We start from the raw sequence: 27,447 nt of genomic DNA on the forward strand, positions 1-27,447 counted from the left end.
AATTCAAATCGTAACATTGTGTTTTTTAAATTAAAAAAAGGCTTGTATAAACACAGACAAGTTTAGTGGCAGGTATAACAATACAATTTTAACAGAATAAATAACTTATAAACTAAAGTGTGCACTAGTCTATGGCCACAGCAGGAAATGAATTCAGAGCCTACTGGCAAAGATGTGTTTCCAAACTGAATCCAGCTGGTTTGCACAGCACTGCAAATGTTTCTATGGAAATGCATTTTATACCAATTTGTAATTATCCAAATATTATTAAAACAGCCATCCGTTTTATTGTAATAATTTGAGAACATTGCATTTATGTGTGCCTTTTTATGTGTTTTGTTGCATTAAGGCAATATAAAATGTGTTTTTGGACAGGACATCCTAACCAAATTACTAGTAAAATTATCGACCTTTCATCAACAAGTCTTCCAGTACTGGAAACTACACAATTTTACCCCTCGTCATGTCACAATATGAAACAATAGATGTCTTGTGTATAAAAGAAAATCTATATATTTTAAAGAATGGATGGAAAATGCTATAATATATGTACCACCATAAAGTTTGGATTTGTGATGAAGGACAGAAAATTGGGTTTTATAAGCAATAATATATTAGTCACGGCTAACACACAAATGTCTGTTTTTTAAAAACTCCACCTTTGTTTATTACTTGTATGAATGAGTATGTTTATAAAAAGTCTTAAAGTGATTTTAAAAAGGCCCAATAATTGTATAATGCTCAGTCAAGAACTGACTTTACTTAGAATATCTTGCATAAGAATGTTGTTGAAGATCACTCGCTGTTCAGAGATATTATTTTTATATGAATGTAACTTTAATTGTGCCTGTATGACAATGGAAATATTTTTTAATAAAAATTTTAAGACACTTGCAGGGGCATAGGGAAACAGATTCTGGCTATAACAAAAGGGACGGTACGCTTACATGCGCCCTCTAGTGTTAGATCAAGTGTTGGTGAATGCATGCTTCAACGCAGGGGTGCCCGACGCAGACGCAGAGATCAGCTTGACCCGGAGGAGAAGTGAATCGGCCATTTTGGGCAGAAGGGGGCTTTCAGTCACCACGTGAGATAGGAGAGCCCGAAAGGGAGCGATCGAGCCAGAGCGAAGACTCGGAGAACAAGGGGAGAGAGAGGGAGAGAGAGACTTACATAGTGGTAATTCACATGTGCTGAGCTAAAGGAAATATTGTGACCCGAACAATGCCGACAGTCACTTTGCCGCCTAAGGAGAACGCTCTCTTTAAGAGGATTTTGGTGAGTATATAACCTGGCTGTAGCTTCCTAGCCAACTAGCTTGGCCACCTTTTTGGGAGACCGCTCCACCGCCGGTACCCGTTGCACGATCCCTTGCTTTTCCTCTCGGCAAAAAACAGTCTGTGTGCAGCCGCCGGCCTAGCTTGGTATTGGTTAGCTGACTGGCTAGGTAGCTAGCTAGCACCGACAGAAGGATGATCGTGGAAATCCTGGTGAATTGTTGCGTTGATATTTGCAAAGTCTTGCTGAAACCATGAGGAGAGTAAGATGGTTCGATGGCTAGCATAAGTAGCTTGCTCAACGAAATTGTGCATTATGCTGTCGCACTGTGTGGCTAATGCCGTGGCTGGCTAACGATTTCGGGGTCTATCGTGAGATTAAAACGAGTAGGGTTTGATTGATATTAGCCTTTCATTTGTGGGCCTGGTGGTCAGCTAACCAACTGTCTATTAGCTTACTGTCCAACGATTCTCCCTTGAATTTAAATTGCGTACATAGCACATTTGCTTTGTTGCTGTGTCAGGTGCTCCACACCGGTGCGTTGGGGATGCTAGCGCTGCCGCTAGGCTAACGCTAGGTGTGCGAGGGCTCCACACAGCCTGTGCTAGCCGGCCGGCTAGGTTAGCTTGTTAGCGAGGTAGCTGTCAGAGTGAAATACTCATTTCGGCACACTTTCAGTTTTGAATTTGCTGAATAACTATTCTGCTTGTTGTCAACGCAAAAATCGCCTAGCTTGCCGACCAGTTAATCATAGTATTTTTTGGGAATACTCAGGATTGGAGTTGGCTTGCTATCTGCATGCCTTAATTGAATGGCAATTAAACTTTTGCACCAACGTATGTTGTTGCAAAAGCGTTATTTCCCTTTATTTAATCTTTAAAGTTGAAATTTAATTTTGTGGATGGAGACAGATTTCTGGGCCTGCTAGCTAGCAAACGTTAGCCACACATGCTAAATCACGGCGCGTTTAGCGACCAATCCTATTCGCGTTATGAGTAGCCTGTTAGCAAACTGCTAATCGGAATCTAACATTTTGGAAATGACAAACATGGTTTGCCAACATTAACGCAAACTTCCATAGCAAGGAGCAGTCGAGGTAACGTTAGCGAATCGCAACTTTGAGATGTCTCTCTCCGGGGCAGGTAGATAACGTTACTTGCCAAGTGCAAGAAACGCCACTTCCGAGACTGACAGGTTGCTAGCAAGGCCTGTCTTGGAAATGTCACGCAGATGCTTCCAGTTTTGTCGGAAGTCTTACCAGCAAACTTTACTGTTAGGAAAACGTACAACCTAGCTACGTTAGCTAGCTATATTAACTTGCCCTGACTGACGTCCGCCTTGTTGATAAATTGTAACCTGCCTAACTAGCGGCAAGATAGCAAATGTAGTTTACTGCTGTAATGCAAGTTGTGTCAAGTAGTCCGTGCATTTCAGCGGTACTCCTACAACAAATGTATCGATTCTGTAGTTTTTTCAAATGGCTGTCTTTGATATGGAGGGAAAGTGGGAGCTGTTTAGTAGGCACAAAGTCATTATGGCACCATGTTTTTTCCAACCGCCAATATCTGTATATATGCTGTCATGCAGCCAGCTTCCATTTGGAGATCTGTTGCATGCGGTATTCAAAATCGACTATGGTTTATGGTATCTTTTTTAGGCGACTTTATCAAGTACTGTACTCTGTTCCACGGTTTTTCTACTGTTACATGCTCTGCACGTTATACATCTAAGTAGCTGTTAAGTTGCACGAGGAAAGGTAGACTGGAGGTCAGGTGTCCACCGTTTCCTTCAGAGTTGCAAGTGCTTCACTAGTTTGGTTGCGCCAGCTGAAGGTAGCGAGCACGTGCTGATCAGGAAGTGAAGTGCGGCCGGTGGTGCCCGCTACTGTGCACTGTTCTGGTATGCGGAGTATCAGGTGCGCCGAAGAGGCACGGGGGTTATTTTGGTGTTCAAGTGCATCTGCGTGTCTGTTATTGATCCAGCACAGGGTTTTAAATGTGCATTGTTGTTCCTCTCATAACAGAAGCCATTTCATTTACTTTTGCTTACCTGTGATTTGGAAAAATAGGAAATTTCAACACAGGCCTGGTGGTTACTCCCGAGATTTCGGGTACAGGCAAAGACAATGTTATGATATTTGCATAATGCCCGCTAACATACATTCAGATTATAAAATCTGCATGTCATTTATATGTCCGAAGAGACAGAAACAACCAGTGAAGATGAGAAGTTCATGCTCCGATTCTGACATTAGCCCTTCAGTTTTTGCATTTAATAATTTCTGTTTCCATTTTGGTTGTGATATATCAACTAATCTGAAACCAGTTTTAAAATGACGAATAGTATAAATCGGCATTAAAATTAAAAGTTCAGTCTTTAAACTGCAACTCTCGCTTTGTGTAAAAGTTTAATTTAACTAGTCAGTTTTTTAACTTGTCGGCCCCTAATTGGAAAAAGTGGATTGTTCAAATGTATGATTCTTTTCACAGCAATTAAACAGTATTCTTTTCTGCACAAAGCTGTCAAACGGCAAAGTATAACCAGTGAATGTGCACGCTTTCGTTTTGAAATATAGCTGGAATCGTTGTGTTTTGTATGTAAATAAAAAATAAACAATATTATAAAGCTAATATGTGTGTCCTGCAGTACCTGAATGGCTGAAATATGGCGCGGTGGCCTGTTTGCTTATGCGTTTGTGTAGCACAAAGCCGCAGAAGCCGCTCTTTTATCACTGTGGTCTTACCAGGATTTGCAGAGCGAGGGGAGCTGACAGCGCGAGCGCTTCCACCGGGCGATCTTTGCGCGTTAACGCCGCCGATGTTCGGCTCCTGGCGCGTCGCTAATGGCTACAGATGCAAATCTGCGCCAACCTCGTTCTGATCGCTGGCCTCCCTTCTGACCGCCATTGACACGAATGTGTGAAGGCGATGTGATGAAATGTCTGCCTTCAGCAGGAAATCAAAAGGGATTTTATTAATTATTTTGTTTGTAATACAGATTTCACACAGCACGATAAAAAAAACACTGAAAGGCTCAGTTGTAAGCCAGAAAAAAATATCATTGACTACTCCTCAAATTATAGTTTTATATTTGCCCAATTAAAAAAAAGATTGGACAAATATAAAATCATTGTTTCAGCGACAGGAATGTGCCTACCCGGTATTAATGGCTTTTAAAAAGCAGTTTACCGAAACATCATCCAAACAAAAAGAAGATAAAGGTTATTACACTGAAGAGAAGCAAAATAACATTGCGTTACAGACATTTAGCAGACACTCTCATCCAGAGTGACAGAGCATCCATTTATACAGCTAGATATATACTGAAGCAATGGAGGTTAATTACCTTGCTCAAGGGTACAACAGCAGTGTCCCACCCAGGAATCGAACCTGCGACCTCTCGGTTATGAGCCCAGTTCCTTACCCACTGTGCTACACTGCCGCCCCAGCATCAGGATCAGGAATGTGCCTACCTGGTGTTACTGGCTTTTAAAAGCCGAAACAGAATGCAAGCTAAAGCTTATTAATCGTAAATATGGTAAATGGAATCGACTGCATTTATATAGTGCTTTTATCCAAAGCACTTAACAATTGATGCCTCTCATTCACCCATACATGCCAACGGCGAAAGGCTGCCATGCAAGGTACCAATCAGCTCATTGGGAGCAATTAGGTGTCTTGCTCAGGGACACTTCGACCCGCCCAGGGCGGGGGATCGAACCGGCAACCCTCCGACTGCCAGACAACCGCTCTTACCTCCTGAGCTATGTCGCCCCACTGAAGAGAAGCTGTGGCTGTAGCTGTAGCATGGCTGTAGCTGTAGCTGTAGCATGGCTGTAGCTGTAGCTGTAGCATGGCTGTAGCATGGCTGTAGCTGTAGCTGTAGCTGTAGCATGGCTGTAGCTGTAGGTGTAGCTGTAGCATGGCTGCACTCCAGACCGCGCTTTTGACACGAGGGACGAAGGCGACGATGACACTGAAAAGCCTCTTGAGCTTTACGAGCCTGCACAGGTACCTGGCCCGGTCCACATCACCTGCAGAAGGGGTGGAACGGCAGGTTTATTCTGTGCTCCGTATGTTTTATCCAACAAAAGCACAGCTCCTGATATTAACCAACCTCCACTGATGCACGCTATTCTGTGGCGGGTTTTGTCTGTCTGGCGCTTGCCACCGTCTTGTACAGGGGACTCAGAATCTTGAATCCTGCATGTAAAAACAGGCCTGAAATCTTTTCAGTCTGATTGCTGTACATTTTAAAATCGGAGGAATTAAATTCAGAGCAGTTTCATACCGAAAATGAAATTATGGCGAACTGAAGTTAGTGCACAAAGGAATCTTCGTTTAGCAGATTCAGTTGTGAAGTTCTGGCCTTTCATGGGTAAGACTATCAGCCCCACAGTTACAGTGACGTATTGTTCACTGAACGCACAGAAATTATACAGGCCTCTGTGTTTGCACTTCTAAGAAGAGATACCATTGTGTTTTATCAGAACGGTAAATGAAAAGCAAGCACATTTACACACACTGAAACTTTTCCTTCATAGTGTATCCTTTAGGCACTGTATTTAACTGTTTTATTCTGCCAGTTTCTGCCAGAGTTACCGTGTGATTCCAGCAGTTGGGCCTGTCTGTAGGTACTCGAATTAGGCATGCACTTTTTAAAGTTTTGTGTGGTTGAATCATATGGGCTGTAGAACAAAATATGGACCAAGTCACTGTGACATCACGCATTGACTCTCCATGGGCTTGGTGAAAAGTGTTTCAAAGCTTGGGAAGTGTAGTTTGTGGGCACCACCATGTTGTAGGAATTGGAGCCAGAGACAGTGCAGTAGGGAAAGGGGGGAGGGGGGGGCCTTATATGGGCATGAAGTCTGGCTGTCAACTAAGCACTAGAGATACAGTGACTTGGCAGGGACGCTGTCCTTGATTCAACCACAACATATTAAAATCATGTCCAAATAACACAATAACTTAACAAATCGGGGGAGACATTAGACAAAGAAAAAACACCTGTTGCATCTACATTTTCTTGTGGGGAAAACAAACATTGACTTTGTGTTTTGGCCAAGTTGTTACTATTGCATTACATTACTATTGCTTTACATTGAAACGCCTATTCAGGAGCCAACTGCACTGGCACTAGTGAGCAGTGTCTCTCAACAAGACCAGGAAGTGAGCTTCAGAAACGCCGCCCGGTTTTGGCAGCTTGGGCTGAATTAGGGGGTCACGTCGTGTTTAAGTAAGACGATAAGCTGTGCAGAACAGTCTTTATTCTGCTTTATATGAATTTGCTCTAAGGGTGCCAGATGTACTCTTTCCTGGTTTAACATAGAAGCAGTCTGTAATGAGCTGGGGGAAGTTGGTGCACATTTGAAGAAACTGACTGGAGTGAAAGTTGTGTGTTTATTTCTGTACCTGTATCGGCACCCCGCGGTGCAGCCTGAACGTTGTGAAGGTTGTGGATCGTTAAACCTCCGGTCCGGAGCGTTTGCTGTCGTCCTTCAGCTTTCTGAGGCCCGTGTTCGGATGTGTTCTGCAGGGGTTATACCGCTGGAGTGGCGGTGGCTTTTTATTGGTCACAGATGGCTGTGTTTGGAAGCCTCTGCTGCATAGTGGCCTCTTTCGAAGACTCCAACCTTCAGCCTCTCTCTCTCTCTCTCTCTCTCTCCCTTCCGTGCCGGAGTCAAACTTTTTTCCCCCGAGCAGTTTCCTCCCTCCTCTTTGTCTGCTGAGAGCGCTGGGCTGTGGGCCTGTTCCACGGGCTTTAAAAACGGCTTCATTGTGGAAACGGGCGGCAGATCGTCTCTCTGTCTGACGCTGAAGGCACGTCAGAATGTAGCGCTCAGTTAAATGCACACATCTGGGAAGTGGCCTGTTTACAGAATGACGAGCTGCAGAAGATGACTCCTGTATGGTTTTTTTCTTTTTGTGTTTTTTAATTGCTCTGTATTTGGTCAGCAGCCGTCTCCCTGGTTCAGCAGGGTCGGCTGAGGAGGGAAACAGACCTTCTAATAAAATGCTTCTGAAGTACGAGGTAGTTATTGATTGTGAGTGGCCAGTGCTGTCGTGCTGCCGTGATGCAGGCTGGCACCTGTACTATTGCACTGTAAATAAAGAGTTATGACACCTTTTTTTTACTGGGTGTGAAATCACCACCATAACCAACATTGTTGCCTTTGGTTTTTTTTACATCACTGCACCCACCTATCAATCAATCCCTCAGGCCCCTCCCAGACCACACCCATCTGCCCTTTCATTGGTCGTTATTGGCCGCTTTGACCTGCAGACGTTTCTTTTATTTACCGGCAACAGTTGAACGTGACGACTCGTCAGAAAGTGTCCAGGACAGACTGTCATCCTGTCAAACGGCGGGGCGAGATGGCTCAGGCTGAACGTTGGCACGTTCAGGGTGCTCTGTGTTAAGTGCAGAGTTCCAAAGCGGGACTTTTTGCAGTAAGTTTTGGAGGACGTCCCAGAGGTGTAGCTCACCGTTGAGCTGTCGTAGCCGGATAAAGGCTCAGTCCTGTGGCGTTTTTGTGTCTCTCAGACATTCGTTCTGGCCTTCCTCTGGGCAGGTGTCTGATGGGTAGGTCTGTTGGTTATCGTCTTAACTTTGTATTTATTAGAGCGTGTTCCAGTTGGCAAACATAAATTGCTGCGTCTTATAGCAAAATATGCTTACTGTTGCTGTATTCTAATGTTGGCAAGCAAACCGTTTTTAAACGGAGGTTTGATAGCATAGGCTGTTTGCTGTGGGGGTGTTGCATTAAAATAAATCTTTTCATATTTTATGTTGAGGGAGTATATTTAGCTAAAGTTATGTTTGAATATTAGTTCCTGCTGGCATAGGTATAATGTATTGAAAATGTGATTCCAGTTGACTATTGTTTTATACCCTGAATGTTGTTATGGCTGAATCAAATTGCAAAATCTGATATAACTGCAGAGGTTTGTGGTTTTGTTAGTCATTTGATGCTTTTGGTCTGTTGCAGCTTAGTCCTTGATTAATTTCAGACGGGACAGAATAAGTCTATGCTCATGATATCATGGGGTTGCTCTGCTGTTGTATTGCAACATGAGGGACAGACTCAGAGAATGAGCATAAATCTGCTTTCAGAAACAAACACGTGTTTCTGTCTCCACCGTTTCAGTGCTGACGTTGCCATGGGCGCAGTGTGATGTTTTCCATTAGTTACGCCGAAAATCAGAAGTGTTACAAGTGGGCGCTTCCTGTTGCATTGTCGTTTCTCTGCGCTGAAGCAATCCCGGAAGAAAGTGGTCCTTTCTTTCTTCTGCTTAAGTGGCTATTAATGTAGAAGCACAAACAGTCTCCCTCCATTGGAGCTTGCGGTGCCACTCCCTGCTTAATTTCCCTCCATCCGCGTGGGCCTGCGCTAGCTGCCGTTAGCCTAGCGCTCCCAGCTGAGTCTCTGATTTTGTCACAGTGCACAGGAGGGGGAGTATGGATGGAAAAAGCATCGGTTCCGACCGGCACGGCTGCCACACGTTTCACCAGACTGAGGTGGCTCCGGTCTGAACTGTCGCCTGGGCTAGGCCGGGAATCCCCAGACCCCCCTGTCCATTCGCTCCAGCCCGACTGCAGCGTTGTCCCCATCGTCTCCACAGGCGAGACCCAGGCTTCTCGTAAGACCAGGCCCATCCTGACTGGTCGTCTGTGTTTGAAATTTAAAGTATGAGGGAGCAGAGCCCAGTGTGCAGTCACAACGACAGGACCTTTTTCAGCTTAGATTGTCATTGCCTTTTACTGCACATCTTATGCTTTTGTGTCTAAGCGACTTTGACATGATATCTGTGCAGCTTTATCAATCTGAAAATGTTATTCTTCCAGGGAAAAACATTTACAAATAGTCTTGCATTCCCTGATCTCCACCGGTGTGTCCAACATGGCCGCCAAATTTATGGCTCACGTTTGAATAAACATCCTGTCCTCTGGTTAAAGTGAACTGCCTTCAGATAAAGGTCCTCTCCTCTGGAGAAGAGTTTTGTTTTTTGCCCTTTCCATTCTTCTATCGTAATCTGCCAGTCAGAACGTCTCCTTCCAGCACGGACGGATAAGGCTGCGATTGCCTTTCTGTGTTTACACACGGGTGTGTGTGTGTGTGTATTTGTGTGTGTTTCTGTATGTGCATGAATGCATGCAAGTGCATTTCATTTTGTGTGCATGTGTATGTAAGTGTGTTACTTTGTGCATGTGTGTGAGTGTATTTCTGTGCACGTGCGTGTAAGTATTTCTGTGCGTGTGTGTGTGTGAGTATTTCTGTATTTGTGCATTTGCCAGAAAGTGATCATTCTAGTTACCCAAATGACCTTCTCACAGTGAGTCTAGTCAGTCTGGGAGGCACACTTTTCATAGTGACGAGCACAAGACTGCTTTAACTGCAGGGCCAGGTCTGCCTTTCTGTGGCTTAAACTATCTGGCATGGAGCTGGGAGGAATCACGGGGCTTAGTGTAGCTTTATTCCGTTAAACGCAGACGTGTTGAGCGCACGAGTCACTTCTCTGAAAACAGTCTCCTGCGCATTACCGTTACTGACATCAAACGCCACCGGCTAGCTTTCCCCAATCCTCTTAAACCCGGAAGAATTGGCCGTGGAGGTTGTGTAACGGACTAAATTTAACTTGGGCAGAAAATGCAGGTAATTGTGGCATTAGCAGTGTGCACGCACGGGCAGGTACCGGCCTCTGAACGCTGTCAGGAAAGAGCTCGCACGCCAACTCGGCTACCGCTGGAAACTTCGGCTTAATGCGTGAGGCATCCTCCTCTATCCAAACCGCCATTAACTGCAATATCCCATCAGCAGCACCTTAATGCCCCTGCCAATGCCCGTCGCTGTGATTTTGGTCTGCACTGTACTGAAACCATGTTTGATGGACGTGATAATAAATATTTGCTGTTTTTTTATTTTTCCCTCTACAGAGATGCTACGAACACAAGCAGTACAGAAATGGGCTGAAATTCTGCAAACAGATCCTCTCCAACCCCAAGTTTGCCGAGCATGGAGGTAAAGTGTGATTGGTGGGAGACGGCTGCCCGCGGGGGGCAGTGGGGGGGGGGGTGATGGTGAGGGGTTCACGCTGGCGGAAGCCATGTTGGAGAATGGATCTGAAAGCTGTCTGATCCCAGTCACTCAGTGTGTTTTTTCCTACTGATAACATCAGCAGTGTTGTATAATGGTTAGGGAACTGGGCTTGTAACCAATAGGTTGCAGGTTTGATCCCCAGGTCGGACACAGCCCTTGTATCCTTAAGCAAGATGCTCAACCTGAGCTGCTTCAGTATGTATCCAGCTGTCGTTCTGGATAAGAGCGTCTGCCAAATGTAAATGTAAAAACAATGTAAAAACAAATCGCAGAGCAAAAGGATTTAATTCGGGTTAGTGAGTCCGTCCCCACACCCGTTGGCCGGGGTCCAGGGGCAGCAGTGGGCTGAGGTACCGATCGGGCTTCTGGGGAAGGAACCGTGCGTGTGTCTGTGTCACAGTAAACCACACTGTTCACCCCCAGTGGAGCCCCCATTCCCTGCAGCAGTCAGCGGCCTCTCAGTGGCGCAGCCCTGAGGCCTGTGCGCGTAACTGCAGGTGCTCAGTCGTGTTAATGACTCGCGGGGATGTTGGAAACGCAGCCCTGAACATCGTATACAATGTCGCAGTTAACGGCTGTGCTGGGTGCTAGCTGCCGTTTTTCTGGAGAGGAGAAATAGATTGTGCCAATAAAATAATTCCCCTCCTTTGTAGGGGTTGTGGGCTCTTGCAGAAATAAAGGCATTTTAATGTGTTTTGAATGCGAAACGCTCCAGCTCTATCATCGTCCCCATTGTGCCGACCGGCGCTAACACTGTTAGCGTTCTGTGCGCTTGATCTGTAATACCAGAGCGTGCCGTTTCACACTAATGGATAGAAAACAACAGCGGTGTTAACCGTGTTTATTATGCATGTAGCCCAGCCAAACATTACAGCTTCAGTGTGTACGCATCGGGGCTAAATGGCTTGAATACAGAACCACCTCTTTATTTGTTTATTTTGAACACCATGTCCTCGCGTCGGTGTGAGGTCACAAATATGTGATTAGAACGTTCTTAACTGAACATTCTAATGCTGATGTCACAATCACTGCTGGTGACTGAAAGCAACAGAGTTCTAGAACGCTGACTTAGAATTTTGAGAAAAGGGTTATTTGTGAGTTTCTCTCAGTACTGGAGCGATGCTCTTTGGTGTGTGTGGTAAAGCGGTTACTGCACCATTACCGGTGCCGTTCTTTCTCAAAGCTCGCTACATCACTGAAGGGTGGAGCTCTGCGGTAAGTGCTCGGCTGTAATCTGGGAAACTCCCGCGCCTCTTAAAAAGCCCTTTTATCTCAACTGCACGTTCTCTCAAAATGCTTTCCTCTCGACGGTGGGGCAGAGTACATTTCTAGCGCCTTTCTGGGGAGCGTGCCCCCACTGCAGAGAGGCCCCGCCCTCACACTGCGCCCCTCCCTCTTTCCCCCCCACCCTGCAGAAACGCTGGCCATGAAGGGGCTGACCCTGAACTGCCTGGGGAAGAAGGAGGAGGCCTATGACCTGGTCCGGCGAGGCCTTCGCAACGACCTCAAGAGTCACGTCTGTATCCTTCCCCTAACAGCAGGCTCCTCCCCCCCGGAGAGCCGGCAATGGCGCAGGCAGCACTGAGCTGGATCAGGCCCCTCTGGTGGTGGGGGGGGGGGGGGGGTACGAAATCTGCTCCGGGTGGCGATAAGGCGGCTTTATCCTGCCGCAGACTCGGGGCTTTGATGATAGCAGCTGGAACACGGGGGGGCGGGGGGGGGGGGGGGTAGCGTTACTCAAAGATAAGCCCACATGCTAAAATGCGTTTACAGTTCACCAGGGGTCCATACTGTGCTATGAATTAAAAGGATGCTGGCCCGGATACTTCTGTACTACAGACTCGGATGCCATTGGGTGCTTTGTAGGAATGGCTGTCAGACACCAGAGTTTGCATCGTTTTATCTGCAAAAAAAGTTAGGTTGCATGGACATCAGGAGAGAAAAAAACTGATCTTCCATTGAGATTAAGAGGGATTTCTCAATGCCATGACACTTTGTGGTACTGAGGTACCATAGAGGTTCTGTAGGATGCGGAGCGTAAGGAGTGCTTTGAGTTGCTTTTATATATATAGCCTAGTTGCTACTTATTTGGCCATTTTGTATTGACTGTCTTGTAGCTAAAAAGGGTCAAATCAGTTCTGCTGTTTTTGGAGGAGTGCCCTTCGGAGTCCTCCCGCGGTGTTTTGGGTTTTAGCAGGGGGGCGGGGTTTCGGGTTGCGGGACGGACGCCTTCTCCTTAACCACAGACCCCCTCAGGCTGGCACGTCTACGGCCTGCTGCAGAGGTCGGACAAGAAGTACGACGAGGCCATCAAATGCTACAGAAACGCACTGAAGTGGGACAAAGACAATCTGCAGATCCTGAGAGACCTCTCCCTCCTACAGATCCAGATGCGGGACCTAGAGGGGTACAGGGTGAGTGTCTGACCCCCTCTCCCTCCACCTGCACACCGTCCTGTTCTGGAGAACACCGTATTCGTCGTTCGGTAGAGCAGTACACCCTGGGCCCAATGGGAGTGCTTAATTTAGTCACTTTTAGTGACATCATAAAGAGAAAAGGCCCCTTTATTGTGACATCATAAAAAGAACAGGCCCTTTCTAGTGACGTCATAAAGAGAACAGGCCCTATATAGTGACTTCATAAAGAGAACAGGCCCAGATAGTGACATCATAAAGAGAACAGGCCCAGATAGTGACATCATAAAGAGAACAGGCCAGGTGGGGATCCCAGTTCCATGTCATCCAGACGTCTTGCCACAGAGGAAGGGCCCGTGGCAGTGCCATTCTCCTGGCCCCCTGTGCTCCAGCCGAAATCCGCCCCGCTGTCTGTTCACCGTCACGCCCGCTGTCCCTCTGCCGTACGGCGAGGGGCGGAGCCTGCCGCTCCGCTCAGAATCTGCCGCTCGTTGTGAAACGGGCCGTGAAGCATGTCAGCGCTGATATCAGAGCTGTGATGGGTTCAGACAGCCCAGCACATGCAGTGTGCTCTGAGGTGGGGTCGGGAGCTGTGATGGGTTCAGCCAGCCAGCACATCAGTGTGCTCAGGGTGGTCGGGAGCTGTGATGGGTTCAGACAGCCCAGCACATCCAGTGTGTTCTGAGGTGGGATCGGGAGCTGTGATGGGTTCAGACAGCCCAGCACATGCAGTGTGCTCTGAGGTGGGGTCGGGAGCTGTGATGGGTTCAGCCAGCCTAGCACATTCAGTGTGCTCAGAGGTGGGATTGGGAGCTGTGATGGGTTCAGACAGCCCAGCACATTCAGTGTGCTCAGAGGTGGGATTGGGAGCTGTGATGGGTTCAGACAGCCGCCTCTGTGTCGAGGGGATCGGAGCGTGATGGTTCAGCAGCGCTCCGTGTTCTGGTGGGATCGGAGCGGCTGTGTGGTGGCCCAGCACATCCAGTGTGTTCTGAGGTGGGGTCGGGAGCTGTGTTGGGTTCAGACAGCCCAGCACATCCAGTGTGCTCTGAGGTGGGATCGGGAGCTGTGATAGGTTCAGACAGCCCAGCACATGCAGTGTGCTCAGAGGTGGGATCGGGCGAGAGCGATCTCATCTGTCACGGATTACGCGTGCGCTGGGGGAGGAGATCGGATCTGTGCGGCGCGTTCTGGCTGGACGGCAGCGGCGCGCTCGTGTGTGTGAGGGAGATTAGAAGCAGATGTGCAGAGGCTGCCCGCTGGAAGGGAGGATTCTGGGGGGGGGGGGGGCGTGCATGACGCGGGGGGCCAGGCCGTTAGCCGGACGGGGGGGGGTGGGGGGGGGGCAGGCGCGGTGGCTGATGGCCTGAGCAGCTTTGAGCGTTTCTGTCTCTGCTCACCAAGCCAGGCCTGATGCCATGAGTCAGCACTGCTCTCCCCACCCTCTCTCTCTCTCTCTCTCTCTCTTTCTCATTTCTCTTTTTTCCTCTCTGTCACTCCCTCCCTCTACAATCTTTCTCCTTCTCTCCCTTCTCTCTCTCTCTCCAATCTCCCGTGCTCTTCACTCTCTCACTCCACTCCCTCTCTCTCTCTCTCCAATCTCCCGTGCTCTTCACTCTCTCCCTCTTTCTCTCGCCCCCCCCGCGCGTGCTGTAGCGTGCTCTGCTCTGCTCTGCTCTAGTGGGGTAATGAGCTCGTAGCGGCGCTGGACCCAGGCCAGGCTGGTGCGGCGCTCGCTGGTTTAGGAGACTCAGCAGAAGCTCTCAGAGAATCCTTCATCCCCGCTGCTTTAAACATGGAGCCAATCAATCCCCGCTCTGCAGCCCTGGGGCCCGCAGGCACACATTATGTTGCTTAGGTTTTTTGTTTTAGTTCTTTTGGGGGGTCTGAGCTTTTGCTAGATCAAGGACTTCATTTCTCTAAGACACAGTGCCACCATGCATGAGCATTTCTCCTATTTATTTATTAGCATAGATTTTATAGTTTTATGCGATATTTTCACGTGTCACTCCTTATACGTCTCACATACCATACATCTGAACTGCTTGTGAAAAAAGCGGCCATGTTTTTAAAGCGTCTTGGGCAGCGGGCTGTGGCCCACCCTGGATTCAACCTCGCGACCCCTAACAGATGGTTGTGTGTGCTGGCTCTGCAGGAGACTCGTTACCAGCTGCTGCAGCTGAGGCCGGCCCAGAGAGCCTCGTGGATCGGCTACGCAATAGCATACCACCTCCTGGAGGACTACGAGATGGCTGCAAAGATCATAGAAGAGTTCAGGAAAACGCAGCAGGTGAGTTCCCTGCGTGTGGGAGCGAAGCGTTCGTATGTGAAACCCCAGCCACGCATTCAGAGATCTGCTCTTCCCTACGTCCGCTCCGCTCCCTTACGCTGACAGGTTTGATTTTTCTTTGATCGATCACATCTGACATTGTCAACATTGGCCAGCAGAGGTGCTCAGTTTTACACTTTCCACCCCCTTACCCACGCGCGCACACACACACACGCATGCTCTCACACACACACACACACACACCCCCGTGTGAGAGTGTGATGGGGGGTGGGAGAGGCAGTGGTGAGCTGTCCAGCAGGATCCCGCAAACTCAGAAAACAGCGTGAGTCACAAACTCCCCACGCTCCCTCTTCTAATTATCACCCGTTTGTTTTCAGTTTGAGAACACCCCACCTCTCCACCCCCTGCCCCCACCTCACCCCCCCCCCCCGCCCCGGGTTTATTTATAGCTCCTTTCCGCTTTCTATTCGCGAGGTCGGAGCCACGCGTCCTGTCTGTTTATGGAGGCGGTAAAAGCGGCGTCGCTGACGTCCGAACCCTTTTCCCTGGCAGGAGAGCGCGCCCGTGGGCTGAATGGGTGCTGTAGTGCCACAATGGCGCGTCGCCGCGGTTACGTCCCCCGATAAGGGCCCCGGGTTTCCTGGAATTGTGCGGCCCAGTATTTCCCTTCAGCTCTGAGGTTCTGTGCCCCCAGATGGGCTGGGTCAGCATTGGGTCGGGTCAGGTGGGCCTGGTGTTTCTCCAGCGGTACCCCTAATTCCCTGCCCTTCGCCCCTCAGGACATGGGGGTCCTGCGCTATGATCTGTGCTGAAGAGGTGTCCTCGAGTCTGCCTGCGCCATGGCTGAATAACTGCGCTCGGGCGCTGAACTCTCTGCACAGGGTTTCCCCGCGCAGCCTGCAGGGGCTCACTGGTTGCCGTGACATCGGGTAGTGTTGTGGGGCTGTGCTTATCTCACCTGTGCGGCTGTGCTTATCTCACCTGTGCGGCTGTGCTTATCTCACCTGTGCGCTGTGCTTATCTCACCTGTGCGGCTGTGTGTGTTGCAGACTTCTCCAGACAAAGTGGACTATGAGTACAGCGAGCTGCTGCTCTACCAGAACCAGGTTCTCAGAGAAGCCGGCCTTTACAAAGAAGCGCTGGAGCACCTCATCACTTACGAGAAGCAGATCTGCGACAAGCTGGCGGTGGAGGAGACACGAGGTGCGGTACCCCTCACCCTAAAAACCCCCCCCTCCCCCTCCCCCCTCCCTCACACCGGCCCCTGCTGAACCAGGGATCCTGCACCATTTGCATACCTTCTTCCTGCCATTAATGAGTGCCCAGATCTCATACTATCGGTGGTTCACCATTTAGCATTATTCTTTGATATACACCTTAACCCTTTGAACTAGTTTTTTGGAACTTTTTTCAAAGACGCGGGTGTTTCCCAGATTACGGCTGAGCACGTACTGCTGAGCTCCACCCTTCAGTGATGTAGCGAGCTTTTAGAAAGAACGGCACCGGTAATGGTGCAGTAACCACTTTACCACACACACCAAAGAGCATCGCTCCAGTACTGAGAAACTCTTTGAAGAGTAGACTTTTTGCAGTGTTTTTCAAAATTCAAAGTCAGTGTTCTAGAACTCCACTGATTTCAGTCACCAGCTGTGATTGTGACATCAGCATTAGAATGTTCATTCAAGAACATTCCAATCACATATTTGTGATCTCACACCTCAGGGTTACATGTAAGAAGTGTGTACATATCTTAAAGTCTAATGCATCAAGCAGCCACTGAGTTCATAGCTGTCTATATTAGGTTCTGGCAGAGCCACCCTATTGGTCAGTTCCCGCTGGTCTCCCTGTGGGTGATTGTGATGTGTCTGGTGTAGTGCTGGCGGACGGGACGGTGTGTTTGATGGTGTGTTTGACGGTGCTCTCCTCTCCACAGGGGAGCTGTTCCTGAAGCTGGAGCGTTTGGACGAGGCCACAGAGGTGTACCACCGCCTGCAGGAGCGCAACCCGGAGAACTGGTCCTACTACCACGGCCTGGAAAACGCCCTCAAGCCCGGTACGCACATTTAAAAAATACCCCCCCCTCCTGTTCCCCCTAGTGCTCACCACTGCAACCTCCGCCATCGACTCAGGGGAGCGCAGACGAGCTCATTCGCGCGAATCACGGTCGCACAGACACGAGTCTGAGGAAGATGCTTCACGTGCAGCTCGACCTGCCTGAGGCTCATCAGAGCTCCGGTCCTTTTGGGTGTAGAGAGCGTGCGTGAGAGAGGGGCCCTGCGCCAGGCTGCCTTCCAAAATCTGCTCCTGAAGCGTCTGTGTAACCCTCCCCCTGCCGTCCTCTTAAAGAGCAGCGGCTCCTCACACGGCCTGCGGCTCCTGCTGCTGCACCTCCTCCTGCTGCGCCTCCTCCTGCTGCACCTCCTGCAGCTGCGGCTCGATGCAGACGTGCTGCTGTCAGAAAGCCAGCGGATGTTTTACCAGTCCTGCCGCCGGTGTTTACCGAGGAGCCCAAACAGGGGGGAGCCCCATTAATCAGCCCGCTCCGCTGTCCGGCGGGCGCCGTGGTTTCCCCCTCTCGGTGAAACGCACGGGCGCTGCGGTAGGTCTGGGTCTGAGCAGCCTTGGCCCCGCGCCGCTGTTTGGGCTCGCCGGCGGGAGAGCTCCGTCCCTCAGCGCGCAGAGGTCGTCCCACAAGGTCGCTCTGCGCGCCTGTGTTGCGTTTCCTTTGCTCCGCGGAAGCAGAGGCAGGCCTTCCTGAACGTGTGTGTGTTTTATCCTGCGGTATATTCGCTGGGATTGTGGAACTAGGAGATGGGAACGCCCATGAATCCCGCGTACAGGTATAGGCGGGAAACAGAGAGGTCAGAGGTCGGGGAGGAGCTCAGGGTCTCACCGCATGCGGCTTTACAGAATGGAGCCTCTGTGTTCTGATTGGTCCGTTATGCCGCGAATCCTGATTGGCCACTCGTCGTTCGTTACCGCCATCAACGCCGACAGCCCCTCCCATTCAGGCCACGCCCCCAGAGCTCGGTCAGCGTTAATCGAGCGTCGGCCCTTTTGTGTAGCGCCAGACAGCTGGAGCGCGCTGGAGAGGCGCTTCGACCCCGGCGTGACCCCAGCGAGGCCCCATATCCTCCATTACCAGCGCTGAGCTGAGGCTTGAGCTTCAGATGCACAGCGTCCGGGGAAACGTACTCAGACGCGAGAGAAACGATTCTTTAAAAAACGACCTGTTTTACTGTGGTAGTTTCACTCTGAGCCCTGTATCTTTTTCTCTTATTTTTAAATGGTGTAGTCTGTGGGGTTTTTTTTTTACTGCCGTTACCCCCTCCCCCTCTTTTTCCCCCCGTTTTTGGAATGGCCAGTCGTGTGTTTTTTCAGCACACTGTGTGAAATCCAGTCTGGTATCAGATGAGGACAGAGGGCTGGGCCGACCGTGGCCCACAGGGAGAGGAGCCAGTCAGCTTCAGGGAGGGAGGGTTTCACAGAGTCAGCGCACATCAGCGCCCTCTGGTGGTCAGTCAGGGCCCTGCGCGTGAAGCATGAGTCCAGCTGGTTAGCTGCAGAGCCATATGCAGGGGCTGCTGACATCACTCTGTTCGGAGGAGGGCGCAGAAGCTGTAGAACAGCTGTCTCTAACCCCCCAGGGCTTCTCCTACCCTTTCTGCTCCCGGGACCCCCACCCAGGATCAAAGGCACCCAGGGCACCCCAATCACAAAAAGGGTTACATAAAAATAAAATATTTCCCCAAATCTGTATTTAGTCATTGCACATAAAGAGTGTCCAGGGGCCCCCTACAGTAGCTTCAAAGACCCCCCCCAGGGCCCCCCTGTTGAAAACTGAGGCTCGAACCTGGTGGTTTCCTTCAGTCAGCCGATATCAACAGCCTCTGACTGCCGTCTGCCTGTCTGTCTGTCTTCCAGCCAGCGTGGAGGAAAGGCAGACGATCTACGAGGAGGCGTGGGTCCAGTATCCCAAAGGCCTGGTCCCCCGTCGGCTTCCCCTCAACTTCCTGTCAGGTGAGTCGCGTTTTTTATTTTTCCTTCCTCTGTGCGCCACTGTAATTTCATTTAGGGGAGATGATTTAGAGAGCAGGCACTATCCCCCGGAAACGCCGCTGCCGGTTTAATGTGATAAATGAATTATTGAGTGAGCTTTGCTACACTTGCGGCGGTAATGGGGGGGGGGGACGGTGCGGCTCGCTTGTTGTGGTCAGCCTTGCGGCGTCTCCAGGCCCGGCTGTGCAGCGTTTACCAAAAATACATCTGCACACTGTAAATAACCGCAGTTCCACACCCACCGGTCTGTGTGCAGTAGGAGGAGCAGGAAGTGGCTTTATACAGTTAGCCAGCCTTCCTGTTCCTGTTGTGTTGGCCTCGTAATCTTATTATCTAATTGGTTCTGTTGTTTCGGTAGTCTAAACACAACTCTTTGCCCTGTTTCAGTAGTCAAAGCCCAACTCTTTGCCCTGTTTCAGTAGTCAAAGCCCAACTCTTTGCCCTGTTTCAGTAGTCAAAGCCCAACTCTTTTTTTTCCCATAACTGGAATATATCTGCGAACTTCAGGCTGTGTAACTGCTTGCTACAGGTACCCGGCCTCTGTCAGCATCTCGGTGACAGATGAACATGTAGAGTAGGGATCGACAGGGCCCTGCGTGGCCTGTGCTCCAGGCTAATGAACGAGCGCCAGCGCAGCGTGTTTGTGTTTCCTCTGGTGCTGACCTAATCGCTCGTTTCCCCTCCCGTGTCCCGCTCAGGTGAAAAATTCCGCGAGTGTCTGGATAAGTATTTAAGAATGAACTTCAGCAAAGGCTGCCCGCCCGTCTTCACCACGCTCAAGTCCCTGTACCACGACAAGGAGAAGGTGAGAGCGCGCGCTGTCCCGCGGAATTATTACGCTTATTACCCATAACGCACTGCTTTCTGCTCAGGTTCCTACCGTCTGTAGGTACAAAGTAACATGAGAATCTACAGGCTTATCGCTCTGACTGTGGTGATGTCACTTGTTTTTTCCTCAGTGATCTGTTCAGTAGTTTTGCCTCATTGTGTTTGTATTGAGTTTCTGAGGTCTGGGTTATTGGTGTCTGCTTGTGAATACACGGGAACTCTGTGATTTATTTTTCCTGTGATTCTCTCTCTTTTCTTCCTGCAGGTGTCCATAATCGAAGAGTTAGTAGTGGGCTATGAAACGTCTTTAAACGTCTGCCGAATGTTCAATCAAAACGGTACGTGTGAGTGTGTGTGTGTGTGTGTGTGTGTGTGTGTGTCACAGCCAGCAAATCTCTTCACTTGACTTGTAAATAACTGACATGTGTCGTGCATAAATGAAATTGTCCCACGAAGAGGGGGGGGTGGGTGTGTTTGAGAAGTACTGTGATACTCAGATACTTAATAAAACCATGAACGTCACAGAATTGCTTTACGGGCAGCTGCACAGATCCATAGCGGATCATTGGTTGAGCAGAAATGGGGGTGCGCTGTACTTGGCCATGGCGGCAGCCCTGGCGTCCCGTTTCGGGGTGCGTCGGGGGGAGACGCAGGAGCCTTTTCGGGCCTGGTATCCACGGTAACGCGCGGTGCGTGCGCTGGCCTTGCAGACGACGGGAAGGAGGAGCCGCCCACCACGCTGCTCTGGGTGCAGTACTTCCTGGCGCAGCACTACGACCAGATCGGGCAGCAGACGCTGGCGCTGGAGTACATCAACACCGCCATCGAGAGCACGCCCACCCTCATCGAGCTCTTCCTCATCAAAGCCAAAATATACAAGGTGAGACGGCGTACCCCTCTTCCACGGGTCGGAGACAGGGTCCGTCCCGCAGAACTCCTTTCCCTAAACTCAGGCCAGTGGTAAACGCTTTGTCCTTTCTGAAAAAGTTAAAGCTAGTTTCAAGTTCCCTGTAGATCTCCCCATCTCTGTACAGTGATGTCATAATGTAATGCCTCCACGGTAACCTCCGTACCGTATATGGCGTTCTGTGCTGTGATGTCATAATGTTACGTTTCCACGGTAGCACGCGGGGAACATCAAAGAGGCGGCGCGGTGGATGGACGAGGCCCAGGCGCTGGACACGGCCGACCGCTTCATCAACTCCAAGTGCGCCAAGTACATGCTGAAGGCGGGCATGGTGAAGGAGGCCGAGGACATGTGCTCCAAGTTCACCCGGGTGAGGAGCGCGGGGGGGGAGGGGGGGGCCTGGAGAGTCTGGAAGAGCAGGGTGTTATTGTAACTTGCAGCACGCGATCACTAGAACACTGTGTCCTGCGATTGGCTGTATTGTGGGTTTGAGCAGTGGTCGCTGTGCACTGTGATTGGCTGCGTCGCAGGATTGAGCAGTGATCACTCCATCGCTGTGATTGGCTGTATTGCGGGTAATAATGAAAGACGTGTGGTTTGCTCTCTGTCCAGGAGGGGGCGTCGGCGGTGGAGAACCTGAATGAGATGCAGTGCATGTGGTTCCAGACGGAGTGCGCGCTGGCGTACAAGTCCATGAACAAGTACGGGGACGCGCTGAAGAAGTGCCACGAGATCGAGAGGGTAGGTCCCCGCTTAAAAAGTGCCCCTTAATATCAGGAAACGGGTCACACCCTGGAAGTGAGTTCATTCAGTGGTGAGTTCATTGTGTAATCAGCTGCTTTAATTGATCGCTTAAGTGCCAAACAAACGCCCCGCCCCGCCCTGTCCCTAAATGCCCCGAGTTTGTCCTCCTCGGCAGCATTTTGTGGAGATCACGGACGACCAGTTTGACTTCCACACATACTGCATGAGGAAGATGACGCTGCGCTCCTACGTGGACCTGCTCAAGCTGGAGGACGTGCTGCGCATGCACCCCTTCTACTACAAGGCGTCCCGGACCGCCATCGAGATCTACCTCGCTCTCCACGACAACCCGCTGACCAATGAGAACAAGGAGCTGGAGGCCGACACGGGTGAGCGAGGCCACGCCCGGTTACGGCCGGCTGTTGCGGGCTGTTGCTAGGCCGCGCCCGGTTACGGTCAGGTGGTACAGGCTGTTGCTAGGCAGAAAGCCTGTCCCCATTCTGGTTCCTGGACGTGTCATTTCCTGTACTTTCAAAGCTTGCAGGCTACCTTATTTCCTGTTCGGGGTCGTTGTGACATCACAGCCCTTCAACCGCTGGAGAACGGACCTTGCCAGAATTCTAGCTCCGGGGTTTATAAATAACATGCTTGACACCAAAAGGAAATGTCATATTTCCGCTTATAAATTTGAAAAACAGAAGTGTGTCTTTATCTAGCGGCTCACCGAATGCTTTGACTGAGAGGATAAAAGCGCTTCATGTTTCAGTATGTCTCCATTATTAGGCCCAGGCTGTAGATGGATTGTACACAGAGAGGAACTTTAGGTTGGGATGAAAGTGCTTTCAGACTGCTGGGCTCAGACCGGCTCTCTCAGATCAAAGCAGTTTTGATGGTGCTGTGGCCGGTGAAGTAGGACAGTCGAGCGAACAGTGGAACGGCTTTTCAGCAATAAAGAGGTAGAATTTGCAAGATTGGACAGACGGCTGAAGAGGATTATAAAGCCTCTATTTTGATGATTCTCGGCGCTTTAAATAGGATTTACTCTCAACCCTGCTGTCGCCTGATTTGTGAATCTCTGGGCTTGGCCATTCTGGTGCTTTAATGACTATCTGCAGTTGAGGTGAACTGCACTGTGGGTAACGATGTGTTTGAGGTGCAGTGGAGGAAGTGCATCATGGGTAACGGTGTTCTCCGTGCAGCGAACCTCTCGGACAAAGAGCTGAAGAAGCTGAGGAACAAGCAGAGGCGAGCGCAGAAGAAGGCCCAGCTGGAGGAGGAGAAGAAGAACGCCGAGAAGGAGAAGCAGCTGAAGAACCAGAAGAAGAAGAAGGAGGACGACGACGAGGAGATCGGCGGGCCCAAGGAAGAGCTCGTCCCCGAGAAACTCGCCAAGGTGGGACTGGGACTGGGGCCGGGGCGGGGGTCCAGGTCAGAGAGGAAAGACATGAAACCCGCACAGGCATTGGTGGAATGGCCTGGAGTTAATATAACGTGTCAGAAGACAACGGCGTTTCACCTACACCTTCACTAGCATGTGCTAAAGAATGCTTGGCTGACGATGCACTTGCACGATATTACAGTTCATCACCACCAAGTCTTTCTAGTTGCCATGCCAGTCATTAGGGACTGAGGGTATATTTGCCGTCATAGATGTATAAAAGACAACGAGAACATGAAAAGAAATACGTCCAGATGAAATTGCACGATCATAATAAACAAATGTAAATTTTTAATTGTTGTAAGTGCCCCAATGTTAGATCTTTATTGTGGTCTTTAGGAAACTCTGTAAACGGTTGATTTAAAATGCTGCCTGTCTGAATTCCCAGTTCATAGAACCACAGAAGACCAGATCGATGAGGAGGGAAGTCCACGGCGTTTAACTTTCCCCTCTTGTTCCGTGTCTTTCACCTCCACAGGTAGAAAATCCACTGGAAGAAGCCGTCAAGTTCTTGACTCCCTTGAAAAACCTCGTGAAAAACAAGATAGACACTCATCTCCTGGCATTTGAGATCTACTTTAGAAAAGGTAAGCGTCCGTAATGTCACAGAGTGCTGTCGAGTTGTTTGGGGGGAGGGGAGGAAGTCTATGGTACTTCAGGATCAGACATCCAGTGGATTAAGAGGCAGATTACATCTCCCAAAAGGCCTCTTCTCTGCGGCTACACCAGTACCGATGCATTTAATACTGTGCCAGGGCAAATCAATATTACAGCTTCCTGTAGAAATCATAAAATGCATTCCAAAGTGGTTGGTTTGATGTCACAGGCACAAGCCTGGCTCAGCCGATTTATTGGAGGATGGCGGATTTTACCTAAACTGATACACCAGGGTTTATTTTCCCATAATGCCTGGCGTGTGCAGTCTAACGGCTTTAACTGCTTCTCTCCCTGCAGAGAAGTTCCTGCTGATGTTGCAGTCGGTGAAGAGGGCTTTCTCCATCGACCCAGACCACCCCTGGCTCCACCAGTGTCTAGTGCGCTTCTTCAAAGGAGGTGAGTTGCTCGCAGTGGCAGTGTGGAGGTGTTTGGCTGTGTGGGAGATCACACGTGATGGCGAGCAGAATGAGGTGTGAGGGTTCTCTCCGCGGCGGTCCTCCCGCGCTGACCGTCTCCGTCCCGCTCCGCAGTGTCGGAGAGCAAGGACCTCCCGGAGGCCGTGCGCACCGTTCTGAAGCAGGAGATCTCCCGCCTCTTCGGCGAGAGCGACGCCAAGAGCTTCAACGAGGTCTTCCTCAGCAAGCACTCCGACTCCATCCCTCACAGAGTTGCAGGTGAGCACGGGGCGCTACGCTAACCTTGTCTGCTCCTCCACGGGCTCCGCCTTTCCTGGCTGACCTTTGACCTTGACCCCCCACAGCTGCCAGAATGATGTTCTACCTGGACCCCAGCACGGAGAAGAAGGCCATGGAGCTCGCCACCTCACTGGACGAGTCCCTCAACAACAGGAGCATTCAGGTGAGGTTTAGCTCTGGCCGTCACCATGGATACCGGAGACACATCCTCAGTGACTCTAAGGCGTTTCTGTAGACTCACCCCCTGGGTGTTGATTTGTGTTGCTGTGGAGATGGAGGGAGTGCCCATTACCCAGAATCCTCTTGTTCCTCCCCTCAGATCTGCACGGAAGTGTTGGCGAGCCTGCGTGACGGCGCCCTTGGCGACGGGCAGCCGATGGTGGAGGCGTACCGCGCAGAGTGTCAGAAGCTCTTCCCCTACACGCTGGCCTTCATGCCCCCCGGCCACGAGGAGAACATGAAGATCACCGTCAACGGCGACGCGTCCGGCGAGCCCGAGGAGCTGGCCAATGACATGTGAGGGAGCCGGGGCGGGGGAGGAGGGGAGAGCAGCAGCGAGAGACTCGCCGAGCCCGCCGCCGGGGCTCTCCCTGGCGCCCCCTGCTGGTCTCCTGAGGTCCGGACTGAATAACGATGGCATTGTATTTGAGAAGAGAGAGATGGTTTAAAAAAAAAAAAAAGAGAGAAGAGAATAAAAATGGCCATTTTACGTTTTTTAATCTTGCTGATGACTACTCTCTAACTGAAAATAAACAGTAAACACTCAAAAAAAAAAGAAAAACAAAAAGAGGGCAAGTCTCTGGAGACTGAACGAACAGCAGCGGGTAGCTCTGGAGGAGGCGCAGTAGCAGAGCAGTTAAGTGTAAACCACGTTCTCTCTACTTCCCGTGTTTTTAAAAGTAATTTATAAAAAATAAAAATATGAAAGTGATAAATAGAGGCGAGGACACACCGCGGGAGGGTGGGGTGTGGGGGAGGGTTTGGTGTGTGCCAAAAACCACTCCTTGAAAGAAAAAAAAAAACGTTAAAAAAAGAGAAGGGGATTGTGGGAAGGAGGAGGTCCCTGCAGTTTGGCGCTTGGTTCGAACCCTGAGCACAAGGAGAGGAGCGCGGTGGCGGGGGGGGGGGGGGGGGGGGGGTTGTGGTCCAGTCTGTCGGCCTGCTGTTCCAATGGCAGAGCCCGACACACGGTTAACGGGAGCCAAGAAAGACTTCCCCTCCCCCCCTCTGAGGTAGGGGTCAAGAAAGACGCAGTATGAATGGCAAATGCTGTTTGCTTTTTTTTTTTTTCTCTTTCTCCTGATGGGTTGCCATGTAAAAATTGAATTTGGTGATGTACAAAGCAGTATCTTTCTGGAAAAAAAAAAACAGTTATTCCTCCCCAACACCGGTATGGCTGTACATTACAGTTTCCTTTTCTCTGTCTTAACTTGAATGAGAGAAGTGTTTTTGTTTTTAGTTTTTTTTTGTTTTGTTTTTGGTTTGTTTATTTGTTTGGGAAATGTTAATAGTCCAGACATGATATATAACAGTTTCTAAAAATAAAGCAGGCATTTGTCAGTCATACTGGATTCTTTATAACGACCCACCCACACAATCACACAACAACAAACGTCATTAGATATCAGTCCATACTGCGGAGCAGCTGAGCTTTTTTTGTTTTCTTTTAAACGGTGGAAGAGAGACGGTCCGCGAGCGGTAAGATTTGTGTACAGACTCTTTTCCGGTTCCCCTGCGCAGTACTGGATCTGCCCTCTCACCCAGCGATACCTCTGGAGCTTCCTCCACATGCCAAGGTTGTTGTTTTCGGTTTTGTAATAATAAACGTAAAACACACATTTCTCACTCTGCAGTTTCAAGAAAGGCCCCAGACTTTGTACAATTTAAGAACAGGGGGGGGCCAGTTAATATAAATATATTTAAGTGTGTGTGTTTGTGTGCATGTGTGTATATATTTGTGTGTGTGTGTATGTATATATATGTGTGTATACGTATATATACACACACACACATGTACATAAATGCATATGTGCATACATACACACGGATACTTCTTTTGCCCCCAGGATTGGATCAGCATCCTTTTCAGTTGTAATGTTAATACTCCCCTTGTTGTCAAACACATAAGAGGAACCAAATATACGATGCAATAAACTGTTTTGAAAAAGTACACTGTATTCTGGTTGTGCATTAAATTTGAAATAGAACTTTTAAATAAGAGTGAATGATTTTTAAGAAACATATTCTGTAAGCAGTGGTCCATTTGCTTTGACCATGTTCGGCATGATCTTACTAAAACAGTCTGCCATGTTCACAAAGGATTTATCAAAATGCTACTTAAGTTGGAACATGACTTAAACGTATTGCAGTTAATGTATATATTTGTTGCAGGGGGGGCAGTGAAATTGAAAAATGTCCTGTGTGATCCCACACAGATTCAGTGTCCAACCTAACAAAACCGCTATTTTAGAACCCGTGGAAGTCACTCAAGAAAAAAAAAAATGTTTTACACAAAATATGTTTTTAATATCAGTGGTTTGAGGCCATGTGACTCCCTCACTGAGACTGTTTGACAGTTTTAATGGTTCATTGTCGCTGTGCTCTAGTGGCACCTTTGCCAGAGCATAGAAACGGGTGTGCTCTCAATTTTAGAATATAACACGCCGGTGCCATAGGTTTCACCTGGCATAGTCACCTGGCTAGTCCAAAAGCAGCCCAGCGTACATGAAATTTGTCCTCTTTGATCATTGATGAGGGTAAAATGGTTCTGTTCAGATGCATTAAAAGTTGCGTCCAGGTCTTGCTGCACATCGAAAGCGCTGTGGCAGAATCAATAATGTCTGTGCACGTTTTTGTTTTACACAAATGTACGGAACATTTTATTCATATGTAGATTTATAAATAGTACAGTGTGTTCAAAATTCCTGTTTCCTGTTTGAACATTTTTTGTTTTTAATCAGGTCCCGAGGAGGAAAAGGTTGAATAAGCCAGGCTCATTATCCTGCTGGTAATGTTTATCTGTTCACCCCCTTCTAAA

The 27,447-nt window shown here is 49.4% G+C and overlaps 1 protein-coding gene across 1 annotated transcript; it reads left to right on the forward strand.

The window, feature by feature from the left end:
* Positions 1 to 998: 998 nt before the first annotated feature.
* Positions 999 to 25,974, forward strand: naa15b (N-alpha-acetyltransferase 15, NatA auxiliary subunit b). Its single transcript, XM_064334534.1, has 20 exons — positions 999 to 1,278; positions 10,216 to 10,300; positions 11,794 to 11,898; positions 12,635 to 12,792; positions 14,948 to 15,082; positions 16,132 to 16,285; positions 17,016 to 17,135; positions 19,007 to 19,102; positions 19,840 to 19,946; positions 20,235 to 20,307; positions 20,680 to 20,849; positions 21,094 to 21,246; positions 21,489 to 21,617; positions 21,796 to 22,009; positions 22,820 to 23,013; positions 23,537 to 23,645; positions 24,013 to 24,111; positions 24,246 to 24,389; positions 24,476 to 24,573; positions 24,730 to 25,974. Exons 1-20 carry the CDS (start codon positions 1,225 to 1,227, stop codon positions 24,928 to 24,930), a joined length of 2,598 nt encoding a protein of 865 aa, XP_064190604.1. The 5' UTR covers positions 999 to 1,224; the 3' UTR covers positions 24,931 to 25,974.
* Positions 25,975 to 27,447: the final 1,473 nt, after the last annotated feature.

The sequence above is a fragment of the Anguilla rostrata genome, chromosome 5 (assembly GCF_018555375.3).
Source record: "Anguilla rostrata isolate EN2019 chromosome 5, ASM1855537v3, whole genome shotgun sequence".
Lineage (NCBI taxonomy): Eukaryota > Metazoa > Chordata > Actinopteri > Anguilliformes > Anguillidae > Anguilla > Anguilla rostrata.

What these genes read in the sequence shown, in the direction of transcription:
- naa15b (XM_064334534.1), top strand. Translation starts at nt 1,225, where the DNA reads ATGCCGACAGTCACTTTGCCGCCTAAGGAGAACGCTCTCTTTAAGAGG. An exon ending in AGTTCAGGAAAACGCAGCAG is followed by an intron (nt 15,083 to 16,131) that starts GTGAGTTCCCTG and finishes TGTGTGTTGCAG; the next exon opens with ACTTCTCCAGACAAAGTGGA. An exon ending in AGTGCGCTTCTTCAAAGGAG is followed by an intron (nt 24,112 to 24,245) that starts GTGAGTTGCTCG and finishes CCCGCTCCGCAG; the next exon opens with TGTCGGAGAGCAAGGACCTC.